The sequence below is a fragment of the Chiloscyllium plagiosum genome, unplaced genomic scaffold (genome assembly GCF_037043375.1).
Source record: "Chiloscyllium plagiosum isolate Xiang-an unplaced genomic scaffold, Cpla_swu_hap1 HiC_scaffold_28, whole genome shotgun sequence".
Classification (NCBI taxonomy): Eukaryota; Metazoa; Chordata; class Chondrichthyes; order Orectolobiformes; family Hemiscylliidae; genus Chiloscyllium; species Chiloscyllium plagiosum.
Genome location: NW_028270166.1, coordinates 29,582,921 through 29,600,612, shown reverse-complemented (window position 1 = coordinate 29,600,612; position 17,692 = coordinate 29,582,921). Strand labels below are relative to the sequence as shown.

The 17,692-nt window shown below is 42.5% G+C and overlaps 1 protein-coding gene across 3 annotated transcripts in view; it reads right to left on the bottom strand.

The window, feature by feature from the left end:
- The window catches only part of nrtn (neurturin), a 140,552-nt gene extending 124,729 nt beyond the window's left edge, over nt 1-15,823 (bottom strand). The window contains exons 1-2 of one of the 3 annotated variants that reach the window (XM_087976081.1): nt 15,451-15,553; nt 13,785-13,989 (exon numbers count right to left, since the gene is read on the bottom strand). Coding sequence is in view for 1 of the 3 variants with exons in the window: in XM_087976080.1 (XP_087832206.1) it covers nt 15,451-15,636 (186 nt within the window). In the remaining 2 variants the exon portion in view is untranslated. Of the gene's footprint in view, nt 1-13,784; nt 13,990-14,030; nt 14,572-15,450 lie in introns of those variants that run through there. The other 2 variants (XM_087976080.1, XM_087976083.1) reach the window with 2 other exon arrangements.
- Between the last annotated feature and the right edge of the window lie 1,869 nt (nt 15,824-17,692).

The window sequence follows — 17,692 nt, the reverse complement described above, 5'->3', positions numbered from 1 at the left end:
GGTATACACAGTTCCCACTTCTCCAAGATACTGGAAAGTGATAAGATGGTAGCCCTCAAAGTTCCTGTTTGAAATTCCTGCAGAAGGAGCGAGGATCTCTGGCAAGCAGGAGATGCCTGACCTCAATTCAGGGCTCTTGGAAATGGCCACGATGATGTTGCCAATGGCTGTCCAGACTGGTGAATTGGCCCACTGCTGCACTCCCGTTCCCCACCTCCACACCCTGACTGCACCTGTGGGCTCATGACATTCCATTCATTGATTATGTTTCTCTCAGCACAGATGAAGTCTTTGCATTTTCAGCATTTTCTGTTCTGATTTCAGCTTTCTGGTATGTACAGTGTTAGCTGTTTGTTTTAGAATATCAGGCTGGGTTGTTTTGTGGGTGAGGGGTTGCAGGTAACCTTAAGAATATTGCCAAATAATTTAAAGTTCATCCAACTTCCATTTCATGTTACAGGTGACGTGAAATACCTTACAAACTGGAGCCGTGTTATATTTGTTTTACTAACCTGCAAGGAATGGGATGAAACATGTAGCAATGCTAACCAGTTACATCAGCCAGTTGTTTCACTCAATTTTAGGCAGCACTTTGGATGGTAAATGGCATGTGAGTTAGTGACAGGTGAATGTGCAGGTAACATTGCCAAGCACTGACAGTGACAACTCCACATTGTAGTTTAGCTCCAGATATCTTTGCTGCAAATGGCACATCTCAACAAACAGAAACCTGTTGCCCCACAGCTACACGCAGTCATTGCCAGGTAGATGTGCCAGGGAACTACAGATATGGTCAGGAAAATTATGGCTAGCAGGCCAAGCACACTGTAAATGTTTATCAAACACCACCAGGTTTTTCTTTTAAAGTCAGTTTATGTAACTTAAAACTAGGAAGCTTGATACTAGGAAAATTTTCAACATCTAACACCCATCACTGAGTTGTCTCCTCAGAGTAACGTAGCATTGATGCATTGAAGAACACTTGCAGCAGCTTCTCAAGAGCTGCAGTATTAACACCATACTGAGATGGTGTCAGTCTTACTGTTGAGGGAGATGCTTTATAAATCACCAAAGACTTGTGTGTTCTGTTGAATCCTTGGAAGTAACTGTTCTCTGGTGTTTATAGTGTAGTATTGGTAACAATAATATTGCAGCTTCATTCATTACATAATTTTTTTCTTGCGTGTTCTGATCCAAAAAAACATTGGAAACACAAAACAAACAGCAGTGACATTCCAAACTGAGAACTAAGAACACGAAACAAGATCACAATCTTTTTAAATTTGGACTTAAACCAATTCCCTCTGACAGTTAATTGCATTGGAGTTAGGCCCCTCAGTGGGACTTCCACCCAATTATCATTAATTTTATGCCTTTGTTACTTGCATGTATGCAGCATTAAACTTTCACTGAAAAGTAGCTTAAATACTTAAAAGGGTATAAATCACCCAGAAGCTTCATACTGCATATTAACCTATAATTAGGGAACAGTGGAAGCCAGAGGTTCCCGTTCTTACTTGTTCAAATCCCCTTCATAGGTAAGAAAGCTGTCATTCAGAAAACGTTTGCAGTGCAGTCTCACTATCTCATTGTCATGGTAAATGATTGGCAATAATCATTGTGCTCTTTAGTGAAAGTGAGAAAGAGAACATTACAGCTCAAGGACTGTCCCAATAATAGAATGTATCATATTAAAACCATAGCCAAAGAAAACACAACAATTGTATGCAGGCTGGTCATGAAGACCAGAATAACAGGTTAACAGAAATAATAGCTGTAATAGGCCAAATAGCCCACACAACCAAACAATAAGATTATCATTGATCATCTATTTTGATTCCACTTTTCTGCCAAATGACTGTATTCGCGATTCACATGATGGCTCATTTATCAATTTCAGGCTTAAAGATGAGAAAGGTTTCACAAAAAATATTCATAAACCCAGATGTAGAAATATATTCAAAACTCCGTCCTAAAGGCCTGGCTCTTTGTCCTGTCACACTGATCCCTATTTCAAGATTCTATACAGTCAGTGGTAACAGCTTTTCAGCATCTACCCTAACAAGTCCTCCAAGAATTTTATACATTTCAATAAGATTGCCTCTCATTATTCTAAATGCCAGAGAATAAATAGCCTATTCTTCTCAATAGCTCCTCCTAATAGAACCTCTCAGGCTAGGATTCATCTAGTGAGCCTCAACTCCATCCCCTCTAAAGCAAGTAAACACTTCCTCAGATGGGGGAGGAGGAGGGAAAGGGTAGAAAGCATTCCTGATGTGATCTTACAAAAGTCCTTCATAGTCACAATAAATCTTGCTTACTCTCATCCTCAATTCTTTTATAATCAAGGCTAATCAATGGGCATTTTCACATTTACCCCACACTGTACTCCAACAGCCACTTTCTTGTTCTCTCATTTAATCTATTTCTCCTTCTGCCTTTTGTGTCTTCCTCTGCCTACATTCTTCCCTCGGATTATACCATTTCATATATTGCACCAAGGGGAAAGCTGGTCGATCTTATGAGTCCAACCAGTAAGTAGCTATAGGACACAGACCAGGAAGAAAACACCCACCAAGTTTGATCCTTCAGTTAACTGCTGCCTGTGACAAATAGAGATTGCAAGACGAGAAGACGATAAGATATAGGAGCAGAATTAGGCCATTCAGAGCATCAAGTCTGCTTCGCCATTCAATCACGACTGATATGTTTCTCACCACCATTTTCCTGCCTTCTCCTGTTACCCCTGATCCCCTTACTAATCAAGAACATAACTATCTCTGCTTTACATACACTCAATGACTTGACCTCGGTAATGTTCTGGGGAAATGAATTCCACAGATTTACCACCCAATGGCAGAAGAAATTCTTCCTCATCTCAGTCCTAAAGGGTTCTCCTTTCGCTCTGAAGTTATGCCCTCAGGTCCTAGTCTCTCCTACCATGGGAAACATCATCTCCATGTCCACTCTACCCAGACCTCTCAGTATTTTGTAAATTTCAATCAGATAGCCCTCATCCTTCTAAATTCAATTGAGTACAGACCCAGAGTCTTGAACTGCTCCTTCTATGAATATGCCTTCATCCTGGGATCATTCTTGTACACCTTCTCTGGCGACCCTCCTCCAACTCCACCACATCATTCCTTAGAACCAGGGCTCAAAACTGCTCACAATATTCCAAATGTTGTCTGACAAGAGCCTTATACGGCCTCAGCAGTACGTCCGTATTCTTGTATTCTAGCCATCATAAAATGAATGCAAACATTGCATTATCATTCCTCACTGCCAAATGAATATACATGCTAACCTTAAGAAAATCCTGAACTATGACTCATAAGTCCCTCTGAGCTTCAGGTTTCTGAAGCCCTTAGCTATTTAGAAAATAGTCACTATTCTTCCTACCAAAGTGCATAACCTCACACTTCCTCACATTTTATTCCATATGCCGCTTTTTTTGCTCACTCTCCTAACCTTTCCAAGTCCTTCTGCAGCCTCCCCATCTCCTCAACATCACCTGGCCCTCCACCTTTCTTTGTGTCTTTTGCATTCTTAGAAACAATGATCTTAGTTCCTCTGTCCAAATTGTGACTGTACAATGTGAATAGTTGTGGTTCCAATATTGATTCTGTGGAACTCCATTAGTTGCTGGCTGACATCCTGAAAAAGACTCCTTTATCCCCATTTTCTGTCTTCTGCCATCAGCTAATCCTTTATCCATGCCCCTGATACCATCCTATTACTCATAAAGTCAAGAATAAAATCACTTGGCCGTCCTGTTCCTGACCAGCAACCCTTGCTAGGAATACACAAATGTTGACATCAGTCCAAAATAGAATCATGAAGGAAGTGCACACTGACATTCACCATCAAGGATGCACTAAACTTTAGCACTTGAGCGACGTGATGAAGGATGCCTGACAAAAATAAGACCAGCAATATATCAAGGATGGAACAAGAGAAAATTAAGGAGGATGGAGGTGGAAGATAAAAGGTAGAAGACAGAAATTAGGATGGATGCACATTTCATACTTCATTGAAGAACATTGAATGCTTTCTTTTCATACTGAGACATTGTCACTATTTGCCACCAGGTCGTGAAATTGCAGAAGCTATAGGTGCATATAAGCAGTCTTTAAACCCATGTACAAAACCTCTGCTCTTTGGTTACCCAATGCAATACTTGGAGAAAGAACCATCTTATTCCGTTATTAAAGATGTAAATGTATACTTGATATACTTCCAAATCTTTACCTTTTATGCAGTGATATGAACCAGCTGCTTTTACACTATAACTGTTGTGAGAGAATACCTTTTCCAAGTGATTTCTGTTAAGAGATTAGCCAAAACCAAAGGCTTTTGTTCCCATAGTTACTATGAATCATGATTTGACTGCTCTAATGAAAACTGAAAAAAGTCAGCAATGCGAAGTCGCTACAACAGTAATGACAGAACAATGGACTCAAATCAATCCATGGACCTGTGAGGATGTATCTCACTACTCCTCCCAGTATTTAAGTTTCTGGTAGAACCCAAAACCTCAGGAAAGTGATGGCACATGAAATACTCTAGAACCTGTTCATTGTTAACAATCATGGCAAAAAAAACCTCCTAAACAAGCAAACTGAAGATGGAAATGTATGGTGCAGATTGATGGAGGTTTTGTTCCATCTTGTCCTGCTCAATTAAATAGAAGGTGCAAGTGCATTGGCAAGCATAAGGAAATATGCAGGTTCTACTGTGTTCAGCTTATGGAGAGAACCTAAGTAAAGAGCCAGTCTCCAAAACAAAAGATTGGAAAATGTACTGTCCAAGACCAAATATGTGAAGAAATGGTTAAGAAATGACATCAATATTGGATTTTCAGAGCTGACCCATTCTTGAAGAAAAAGAGAACAGAGGTACAAAGAATGCATTGGGTTTGAGGCTTAGGGAATGAATGTGTCAGACTATGTCAGCACACAGTGTTAATTTCAACCCAGTAAGACTGCAGGGAATGGGATAACATGGGAGGAGATGTGCTGGTTACACAGGAACAAAACAACTGAAGAAATTTAAATTCACTTGCTCTGACCATAGAAATATGATAAGACAGACGCAAATAAGATTGTGATATAAACAAAGAGAGGTTGGAAGTTGGTCATATATCAAATGTCCAGTTTATTATATGCAAGAGTGTGAGTGAATATACCAGCCCTTGGAGCATTTGCTTTCAAAGTGAAGAGTTAATAAAGGAAAAGGAGTTTGTTACAAAAGAAGACATCTAGCTTTTTGAAGACAGCTTTAGAAAAACTAAGGCAATGAAACCTAGAAAGTCAATAGGGTAGATTTTCAACATGCTGTGTGGATTTTTTTTTTGCAGATTGTCTGCTCATTACAAACATAGCCATGTTTGTGAGGTCTTTTTCTGGCAAGTCTTAAGAAACACTATTATTTCGTTGCAAACATGTGTCATGGTAAGTGGTATATGTGACAATGGACGCTCAATTGCAACTCATTGAATTGCAGGAAGAGGAAGAGTGTTCAGGAATATGAGTTTGGAGGTTAGAACTGGGAGGTAAGGTTTTAATAAGTACAAATCCCTTTTATTGCCTTGTTTCAAACATTAAGGTAGAAGAGTCTGTCGAGCTATGCATACAATACTGAGGCTAAGGTAATGGAGTGGTTTAGCCTCAGGTTAAACATTTTATCATTGTGATTAGATGTTTGTTTTTGGTGCTGAGAAACCTCTGGGAAACCTTCAGATCTTGAATTGCACTGTGGCACAAGGTTAGTATTGAAACTAACAAATAATCAAATCAGCCTCACAGCACAGATACACCCAACTTGGATTGAGTCAAACACTAATGAAGTAATGTAATCCAAAGAGAAAATCAGTGCTCACAGACCAGCGGAGAAAACTGTTGCTCTTTAAATTTTTATATATCAGTGGGGATACAGCTACAAAGTTACAATTCTCCTGCTGGCTCTGAGAACGTGAAAAAATACTTGGTTGATTCTCCACACGTTGCAGCTTTGCGAACTCAAGAGATTGAACTCAGACCGTCATGCACATATGTAAACAAACTGTACTACACTGCTTTTATATTTATTTCAAGGCCCATGTTTAGTAACCCTGCATAAACTCTTATAAACAAAACTTGGATTTAGTAACAGAGGATTTAAAAGCTGCAGCTTCATGAAGTGCATGTTTATTTCACTGTTTTGCCGTTCCCAGAGAGAATAGTTTATGCAGACAGAGAACCAGGGTCACAAATACTTGGAATCTATTAGAAGCACTGTTTAGGAGGGTATTCTTTTGACAAACTGTTCTGTGTCTGAATAGAGAAGCATTGTCACTGCCAGGCCTAATATTAACAGCCCATATTTTTCAAGAGAGTTTTTCAACTACAATCATGGAAAGTAATTTTCAACAGTGTCTTGAAGCCTTATTTTGAACAGCCTGGCCCCTTTGAAAAGAAACTTGCATGCATGAGCAAAAAGCCATGAACTGTCCCTCTGGCTCTCTCAAATACTGGGCCAAGTTGGTTCTAGGCTGTTGGGATTGACTCTTGAAAATCTATTGGATGGTTTTGTCCCTTTCTGTTGTGGCGAGTGGGTGTCATGTTTCACAGTGTGTCAGTGATGAATTTGGATTGACTGTCAGCTGTGAATTAGTAGCGGTCTAATAGGAAAGGGTGGGGAATAAGAGACAGCAACAGGATACCGTGTCTATCAATGATTGCTAAAGAAAATAAGTTAAGAGATGATGCAAATATTTTTCTTTGGTGGTCTACTATATATATTCCATATACCCAGCCACAAAACCTTACAATTTATGAATGTAATAAATATTTTCAGCCACCCAATCTATACTCCCTGTTCTCGCATTCCCCCATCCCCCACCACCATGTGCACTACTCTTTGTATTTCAGGATTTGGTCTCAAAATCTGATCATTCAGTTCACTTCCAACACCAGGACTGTCAGCATTGAGATCAAAAGTAACATAATTTAACTGTTTACAATGAAGCAATGCATTGTGTAAGGGAGGTGATCATTCAACAACTGCAGTTCACCAAACTCTTCTCCATTCACGCAAAGAAGGTTAGATTTAATTTAATAATATTTTTGATTTGCTGTAACTATATAGCTAGCATTGCATTTATGTTCCTAATTGTTGAGAGATAGAAAACCACTAAGTCTCAGAGTTTTTCCACCAATACTAATTGTATGTCCGGCTCTGCAAATATTGACAGTCACTGTACTTATAATTATGGCTGTCCTGTCAGTGCTGCTCTGAGTGCTCACCGTACCATGACTGTCTCCTCTGTGTAGTTGATTCTGCCTCTCTCCCTGCTTACACTACAGTCTTTTCAGATGCTCCGAGTGTTGTCAATCCCGATATGGATAGTAATATCTGTCTTCAAGCTAGCTGTCTGAAAAATAACTGCAACATCTCTCCTGTACTGACTGTCTTCCTACTGACAGTAATGAAGGTTTTAATGTCTGATGGTTGCAATCATTGATAGGCTGAAAAACTGAGCAAGATGGATGAATACATTAAACTTTAAAACAAGTTAAAAAGGGGTCTGAAATGATATGTACTTAAAATGCTAATTAGTTAGCTCTCATGTTGTTTCCTCAGAGATTACAAATAGTAAGCAATTTGTTAGCTTGTCTCAGTAATAGATAAACACCAGCCATCATGTTGGGTGCTTGACAAGAGTTCTGGCAGATTGTGTCCTTCATAACTGTGAACAGCAAGAGATAAAGCACAGGCTAAAAGCAAAATGGATTTGAAATGAAAACACCATCATGCAGTCAAGCAGCAAAAGACTATAAGGGTGGAGTGCAACAGGGAAATGGTCAGGTTCTATTGAACTAAGTGAGTCTAGTTATTATGGTCAATCTGGATGATCAACTTATCATCGAATAAAGTAACTGGTGGATTTGGATTACAACATGCTACAACAAGTCTGACTCCCCAATGCCTGACCACCATTCACACATGTGATGGGATTCTTTCCACTTGCCTGTATGACAGCAGCTCCAATAACATGCAAGGAGCTCAATACCATCCAGGAAAAAGCAGCCCATTCCTTCCACTAGTGACACATAGTGGTACACACCAAATGCAGTGCAGTAACTCACTGAGGGTCCTTTGACAGCTTCTTCCAAACCGCAACCTTTTACCACCTAGAGGGTCTGGAGTAGCAGACACCATTATCTGCAAACTCCTCCTCTTCCCCAAGCAATGTATCATACTGACTTGAAACTATTATCTGTCACTGCCAGTGTTATTGTTATCTATCTGTTAGCACTGTGGGCATACCTGTACCAGATGAACTGCAGTTGTTCTGCAGTGATCCTATCTGGAGCAAATAGATAATCACACTGTGCAGCATCCAGAAAGGTTGACATTAGTGATGGCTAATTTCATTCATTTTTTATTTTGAATTAATTTTCAGTTTTGCTCTGTTCCATTTTTATTAATCTTGATTGAATGAGAAGAAAATCAAGAAGGTTTTACACAATCTTCTCTGCCAGATTACTATCAAGGTGAACATCTTTCTCTAGAGTATTATATACAATCCAATATTATACGAGCGCAAGTGATAACCAGGTATCGGAGGCAATTCTGAATAGAACACTTAAATGTAAGCTTAGAAATGGACAGAGGTAGAAGAGACTGAGAATGTTTATTCGGAAAAAAGAAACCTCAGGGGATATTATTGAGGGAATAGATCGATTGAGCTATTATGTATGAGGCTTGCACAAACTGAAAAATGGGAACAAAGAATGAGAAGAGGGAAGGTGGGCCAAATGTTTAGATCAGGCCACTTTATCTAGGGGATGTTGTTTGTGTCAATGGATTGCCTAAGGAAACAGTGGAGACTGACTCTGTTGAAAAATTCAAAGGAGAATTGCATAATTGCTTGAAAGAACCAGAAGTCTGAGGGGTGATTGCATCTCGGATTAAGCTGCTTTCTGTTGTTTTCAATCGGATATTTTTGTTTGATTCTATCTTCAGCAAAGTGAGAGATAATAGGGAAAGACTGGAAAGAAGCATTTGAGCAAAGCTACTTACCTAAACTGAAAATTGAAAGTGCTGCTTAAACCATCTGCTGTGGCTAAGAACATGAGGTTTGGTGGGGCTACACTCTTGCAGGTATATACTGAATGTATTGGTCCAGTCCTAGCTTCATAAATATTCGACAACAAGCAGGTTCACTTACAGAGCCCTTTATCTGAATAAGCATCCTGACTCAACCTTTACATTTGTTGCATGACTATTTCACAGATCCGTGAGTATTTCCTCTAATCTTGCCTGATGTTTGTTAGATTTGCAAATATACTCTATAATCATGTACTCATAATCTGGGTAAGATAGCCCTGTCAATACTATCCATGTTTTTTGACGTCTAGATCACGTTACTCCCATCCATCACATTTGCAGCTCCAAAGTTCTTTCTGCCTGAATAGCTATCATATTTCCTACAAGACAAATTTCTCTTCAAAAGTAAACATTTGGAGTTAGCAACTTTAGGATATCAAGAGGTGAAACCTGCAATACAAATATAGTCTCATTCTTTGTATAGCATCATCAAATGTCCACTTATCTTTCAACCAACGCTACCAGAAATGGAGTATCTGCCAGTGCACTGTGTTGCTGTTTATGTGACCTTGCTGTGTACAAATTGGCTGCTGTATTTTTCTATGAAATAAATGGTGACTATGTTTCTTGAAAAATTCATGCACTGAAAAGTAATAAATAAGTAATTTACTAAAAAGGACTTTGGCACATCACAAGGATACAAGATGTGTTACGAAATCTATTCTTTTTTAAAATTTTATTCTGCAGCCAGTCTCAGTGAAGATTTCAGCATAATCGAGCTTGAAGCTACTTCCAGGATCAAATTTATTTTCCTCCATTTGTTACTGTCTTTCTTTGATATTTGCTAAACAAGTTTTGAAGCCAACGAATTATTTAAAATATTTATTCTGCAAGCTCTTTGAAAATCTTCACACAAGGATCTTTATCAAATATCTTTTTGGAAATTTAACTTGCATCCACAGTTTTGTTTGGCTCTTCAAAGAATTCCAACAGATTAATGAGACATGAGCATAGTTACCTCTGATGATTGATGAGCATATACAATGCTTACAAGTGTTTCCTATTACAGATATTTTTAGGTTAACTGATCTTTGTCCCATGTTTTCTTCCATTTCCAAACATTAGAATTATAATTTCAGATTCTCTCTACTGAGAGAATAGTTTGTGTAAACTATGGCCTGGAACCTATGCTTTCACAGATAACTTGTCCTTTTTCAGGGCCCTATTACTCAATTATTATTATTATTCCTTATCAGCGCTCTAAACTCACCAAGTTTTAGCAAGAAATTAATCTCTTCAGATTGTTGGAATATGAAACATAGATTAAACTTTTAAACTGAAAGTATCTAACAAAGTTATAAATGAAAATATGAAGTAAAAAAGGTATTATTGAATGAACATATTCAACAAAATTTAGCTTTGTAACAATTTTGTAGACAATTTGTTTCCATCTCATAATAAAATCCTCACTGAACACGACATCAGAAATCTTCTCCACACCCCAGTGCACTTTCTGTTATTGACAACTATTCCAAATGACCCCGAAAGCTGGGAAGATTTCTGTTCTTTCTCAATATCCTAATTTGAAATTGTTCAGCACCAGCGCCATCTGTCCTGGGAATTTGCAATTGCTGTCTTTCCCAGGAACACTAGTGACTCACTTTATCTAACTACTTGAGGAGATTACTTTAGGATGTTTGTGGATGGGTTCCCGAGCAAACAGACAAAACTTGATGATAACACAATACACTGGCGCCTGGGATTTCCACGGGTGTTCTCCCAGTCTCCTGCTGTAGCTCATTGGGAAGGTCAGCGAAATCTCAAATAACTGCGGTAAACAGCCATTTCCGCCATTTCTCCAAAAGGTTTGCTAATTCTCTACCAATGTTAGGGGAGTGAGGTGTTGTTTTTAACAAGGTTAAATACAATCAGTAGGAATTTTGACTGTTATTGATGTTGGTGCAGCCATATTGATGTTGGTGTCTGAGACACCTGCCTGCTTCTGATTGTAGGCTGCATGCTCTGTCCATTTCCTCTGACCAGGGAGACCTCTGACTCGACTCAAGTAGCATCAATTGGGAAACTACACAACCCAATCCACAATGTGCCATCAAGGGATTAACATCACAGGCTATGACTGTATTGGGTGCTTCTGTTTTGCAGTGTAAGCACTCAAACAGAAAATGTGTTTCTGTAAAACATATTCTCCAGATGAACACTTGTTTATTTCTCTTTGAGAATATTTCATCCCGCTGAAATCTATAAATCTCTCCATTGAAAAATATTGATCAAATTTAATCTGATAGCCAAAACTGGGTGATCTGGGGAATGTAGCTGATCTCACGATCATCTGAAGATTCCATTATTCTAATTTCTTAATATTGGAAATTATCAAGTCTATTCATAACAAAATGTGGAAAACTTTGATGGGTAAATCTAACATCAAGAGACAAAGTGATGAAAACTTGGTTCAATGTAGAGAGTTAATTTATAGTAATTGGGCAGAATGAGAATTTTTTAGGTTACTGGCTACTCATGCTTATAAAACTAGATTTAACACAACATCGCGCTTCTTCTAACAGAACTACTGCATCTGTAACATTTCTTGTTCTTTTGGTTAAAATGAATATGACAAGCTACACTGGACTCCAGTGCACCAGTGTAAATTGCAACTTCTGGGGAAATTAGAACTTGTTTTGATAAACTGCTGGACAACATTAGAATAAAAACAGTTTAATCAGCAAAGAAAAATTAGGAAAATTGCCATGGTCTTGTAATTTAATCATTTACTTTAGTCAAAGAGAAAAAGAGTCTCAAGGCATTTTGTTATAGCATAGCCAAGTTTAGAGCAAGTTAAATTATAAAAGGGAACATTGCACTATCCACAAAGTGATCTTTAACTGTGAATGAAGCTACGTCCTTCTCATTAAATGAACTCAGACAGAGGTGAAAAGAAAGGCAGGAAACAAGTTCACAAATTCTGGCAAGACACAAAGACCAGGAGGTACAATTTGGGGGCAGGGGGAGATGGGGGAATCAAAATAAGTGAGAATTCCTTCATATAACTGACTGTAGTTTGTCCTATCTGGCTGTCCATTGCTGAATTTGCAGTTCATCACATTACTTGCTGACTAATCAAGTGTAATGCTCAGTCTACTTCCTATCGATTTGTCACTCAAGCCCATGTTATACTACACATACCATCATATTGGATAACTGACCTTCAGTAAGTTTATGTTCTAATTGCTAAATGGTCAGCACCTTTTGTCGAGAACCTGTTGTTCTACCTATATTTTCATTCATTGTCACTGAATCCAGTACAGTTCACAAAAGAGAGGAAAGATTACTTTATGTAAGAGTATTTGCACTGATGTAGCGAGCACTTTTCATGTCTTCAGAATGCCACAAAATGCCACACAATGAACAGATTACTTTTTAATATGAGGTCACTGATGTTGTGCAAGCAAATGTCTGCATATGCAAGTAATAGTCCAAAAAAAAGTAAGACAAAATGCCAGTTAATCTGTTCAGCTGGTGTTGACCAGGCCATTGGGAAAATTCCCTGTACAGCGTGATGCCATGTAATTTTTTACACTCTCTGAGAAAATCTACAGCCTAGACAGATCAAACCTAACATGAAACTCACCAAAGACCACCTAAAGCAGCTATCATGAATAGGCCAGTTATTTTGTACAGACCTGGAAATATCACTTGATCGCTGATGATAAACAGACCGTTTTCTGCTCGTTGCCATGGGGCAGATTTGATGAGATTAAATCAGAAATCCAGAAAACTAACTTTTTCTGATGTTTTTACGCTTAAAACTCAACGGATTGAGAATCGGTACCAGAAATGCTGGCAACCATGTCGCTGTCTAGAATACTCTGACATTTACAACTTAGATGCTGGAAGTACACAACAATTCGGTAACTGATATCAAATATAATCTGACCCAAATTCCAGTAAAATGGATCCCTCAATTAGCATCTTCGGAGCATTTGCAATACAGAAGCAGAAAAACAATCAGAAAAGCCCTGGGCATTTGGGGCGATCCCACTGCCAGCTTCCTTTACCTGAGGTAGCAACACCTTTACCTGAGGTAGCAACACCTTTAGCTGAGGTAGCCAGAGGAACCCAAGATCAGTGAGTTAGAACAGAGAGGTAAACAAGTGTGGGGCCCTTGAATGGTGAAAGCAGACTGTATGTTTGGGGTACAGTATGCTGAAAATGTTCTAAAAGGTACAGACAATGGTGACTGTTTAGGTGGGGGTGTTAGGGGAGGAAGGAGGTGTAGTGAGTGCTGTGTAAGTGTGTGTTTGATGAGGGTTTGGAGGGGGAGGGAGGAGTGAGGGTGAATGCCTTGAAGGATGCAGATAGTGTGTGTTTAGTGGGTGGGGGTGGGAGAGGAGTGGGGATGTTGTGCATAGGAGGAGAGGGGGTTGTGAATATCCTCAATGGTGCAGATAATCGTTAATTGCCCCAGAAGGGCATATCAGGGTGGTTGTGGGAAGTGGAGAATTTCTCTAAAGAGAGTAGAGAGGGGGTGTGTACCATCTCCCTTTCCCCTGTGTAAGAAAGATATGCAGGTATTCACCCCGAAGGACAGTGAAAGTCGGGACACTTTTCCAAAAGCAAGCAGTCGGGCCCCGAATTCCGGAGCTGCAGAACATTGCAATACTGGCTGCACTTACCCTCACTAACAGCACAGCCGCCGACTGCTGCTCGCTCCCAGCTTCTGAACACAGCTCCCAGCGGCAGATAAAAGGTGAGATCTTTCCATTGAGTGCAGAGTGTCTCTCACACGACGAAGTGTCCGCACATTGCCACGGACACCAGCGATAACACAGGCTCCAATAGCGAATGAGCAGGATCTCTGACCCGCCCCGTTCCCTGTGTCTGCAAACAGCTCCCAGATATGGGGAATAATTATTACGTACCTATTGTAGTGGTGGTATCTGTTTTGTATTAGCTGGTCTTCGTACACAGTGCCAAGTACTGGGGGCGCAGGATGGGGGGGTGGGGGTGGTGAGGGGCTAGTGGGTGGGTTGGGGCAAGATTGTCTGGACAAGGAGCGGCAAAGTGGGCAAAGGGATTTGCTCGGAGAGAGGGAAAGTGATAGTTTGAGGGAGGGAGAGACACTGGGGGCTCGGGGAAGACCGTCAGAAGGGCAGAAGCAGATAGAGGGAGGCGAGGTCACTTGGAGACTTCCTGGAGATGTTCATTTCCAATCCTCCTCTCCAGGTCCTGGCGGAGCAGCCGGAACCCCCCGTGGAAGCGGAGTCGCCCCAAACATGGACTGGAGCCATCAGCTAGGAACGTGGCTGCGCTACCAGAGCCGCGGGCCTGGGAGGACCGGCACATGGCGTTTGTGCAGTGACAGGGCAGTCAGGGGGGTATCAGGGCAGTGACAGGGCAGATAGAGGGTATCAGGGCAGTGACAGCGTAGTAAGGGAGTATCAGGGCAGTGACAGGGCAGTTGGGGGGTATCAGGACAGTGACAGGGCAGATAGAGGGTATCAGGGCAGTGACAGCGTAGTAAGGGAGTATCAGGGCAGTGACAGGGCAGATAGAGGGTATCAGGGCAGTGACAGCGTAGTAAGGGAGTATCAGGGCAGTGACAGGGCAGTTGGGGGGTATCAGGACAGTGACAGGGCAGATAGAGTGTATCAGGGCAGTGACAGCGTAGTAAGGGAGTATCAGGGCAGTTAGGGGGTATCAGGGAGTGAGTGGGCAGTTAGATGGGTCAGTGCAGAGATCTGGGGGCGGACAGGGCTGGGGGTGTCGGGTCTGGGGGGGAGAGAGGGGGTCAGTGAGAGTGGGGGTGGGGGTGGGGCGGGCGGGGCTGAGTGGTTTGGGTCTGGGGGGAGGGGGGTCAGTGAGGGTGAGGGTGAGGGTGGGGGCGGACGAGACAGGCGGAGGGGGTCAGTGAGGGTGGGGGTGGGCGGGGCTGGGGCGTCAGTGAGTGTGGGGGTGACAGGGGCTGGGGGGTCAGTGAGGGTGGGGGTGGGCAGGGCTGGGGGAGGGGGTCAGTGAGGGTGAGGGTGACAGGGGCTGGGGAGAGGGTCAGTGAGGGTGGGGGTGACAGGGGCTGCTGGGTGGTGGAGTGGAGGGGCTGTAGTCTCCCCCTCTGCCTCCACCCGCCGGTAACCTGGAGCGAACCCGTCCCTGCCCAAGGAAGCGGGCGAACTGCCGGAGTCACTGCCCGGAGATGTCCCGGTGGTTCAAATAGAAACGAAAATACACGTAAGGAAGGTTCTCAAAAACAAAGTTACCCTTTCATCCTGGGCACTGCATTGCCCTCCACCCCCTCCCCAGCCTGACAGCATTGGGCACTACCACCCTCTGAGCTTACCTTACCTTTAGCCCGGTCTCTGCAGCCCTGCCCCTGTCAGTGATGTTGTAGTCTGGCTCGGAATGGCTCAGGATGTTGAACTGCTTCTCCAAGACATTGAAGAGAGAGAGAGAGAGAGAGAGCCCCTCACTCCCTGAATGGCCTTCTCTGCAGCCCTTGGTCTCGGGACAGCTGCCAGGGAGCCCGGGCATTAAACTTAAAGCTGGGTGCCCAGTGATCTGCCATTGCCCGCGGGAACCAGCCCTTGGGGAGGGGGCTGGGCGGGGGGAGGTCAGAATCAGAGAAACTGCCCAATCTTACAGCTCAGAGCCCTTGGTTCCAACTCTCTGCCCTTCACTGCCACACATACAGAGACACTTCTGTTCTCTGCTGTCTATGTGCTGTAACGGGGGAGGGGGGGGTGCAGCGGTTAAAATCTTATTGCTCGCAGTTGTCAAATTGCCCCTTGGTCTCACCCGGGCTGCAGGCGGGAGAAAGTTCCCCCCCCCCTTATTCCCTTCCCCTGGATCTCCCGGAGCAGCTCCAACTCTGTCTGTGTGAGCTCCCACCCAAATACAAACTCCAGCCTTTGAGGAAGAAGTTTCCTGAGTGCCCCCCCCCCCCCTCCCAGGCTGTGGTCCCGAGGCTCTGAGCTCCCTTCCAGCTGATGTGGGACTGAACCGACTGCCCACTCACTCACTCACACTCTCAGCTCTGGATGGGTGTCTGTCCTCCTGAATATCCACCGCACCCCAAAACGATTTAAAAAACAACCCTTTCCACTGACTTCAGGGGCTGAGTTTGCAGCCGCTCCTGCCTGCGGAGTGAAGTGTCAGGTTACTCATAACCGTCTAATAGATTCACGACAGCTGTCAGCAAGCAAGCACTGTCCCTCCGTCTTCCAAATACTGAATGGAAAGGAACAGCCGGGGAAATTAAACGTAACATATAAAGGCACGGAGGAGGCAGAATAAAAACAAAATCAAGAACACGCCTGATATAAGGTGAGGCAAACCGTGCTCCCCTTGGATTCTCAGCCCTCAGTTATCCCCACATAATTGTCCCACTGTTGTCATTGCCCCCCTGTGCGACCACTGGATGGTTGAGTACCCGGGAGTGAGTTGAAACCCACTTCCGCCAACGAGGAGCTTCAGATAAAGTTCGAATTGCCCAAGTGCAAGGGAGCAGCCAGTGCAGACACTCCGTGCTCGATTCTTCCCTAACCCTTATCATGGCATCAGTTTTGCGAGCTGATTGCACTCGAAGTTGAGATTGCTTTTGAGTCCTTTCTCCTGGGGATGATCGGTCTATTTCAGTACATTTACCTAGAACCGGCCACATTCCCTCATTCACACTCCCACACCCCCCCACCCCCTTTCCGCCACCCGCCCAATCCCTAAAAGACTGCCTCGCCTGGAGACCATTCTGCATGTTCACAAAAAGAAGTTGCTGGAAAAGCTCGGCAGATCTGACAGCATCTATGGAGAGAAAACCTTTGGTGACCCTTCCTCAGAAATCGTTTTTTTTATACCACGTGCTCATCCCTGTCTGTTTGAAGATCCTAGGGACAAAAATCTTAACTAAAACAAATAATTGTGGGCGCTGGAAATTAAAAAGCAGAAATTGCTGGAGAAACTCATCAGGTCTGGTAGCACCTGTGGAGAGAAAAACAGTGTTAGTAGAGTCATAGAGCTGTACAACACGGAAACAGACCCTTTGGTCCAACTCATCCATGCCAACCAGATATCCCAACCTAATCTAGTCCCGATTCGGAGATGCCGGTGTTGGACTGGGGTGTACAAAGTTAAAAATCACACAACACCAGGTTATAGTCCAACAGGTTTAATTGGAAGCACACTAGCTTTCGGAGCGACGCTCCTTCATCATGTGATGAAGGAGCGTCGCTCCGAAAGCTAGTGTGCTTCCAATTAAACCTGTTGGACTATAACCTGGTGTTGTGTGATTTTTAATCTAGTCCCATTTGCCTGCACTTGACCCATATCCTTCTAAACCTTTCCTATTCATATACCCATTCAGACGCCTTTTAAATGTTTTAATTGTACCAGCCTCCACTACTTCCTCTGGAAGCTCATTCCATACACACACCACCTCTGTGTGAAAATGTTGCCCCTTAGGTCTCTTAAATTTTTTCCCTCATCCGAAATCTATGCCCTCTAGTTCTGGACTTCCCCACCCCAAGGAAAATACCTTGTCTATTTACCCTATCCATTCTCCTCATGATTTTATGAACCTCTATAAGGTCACCCC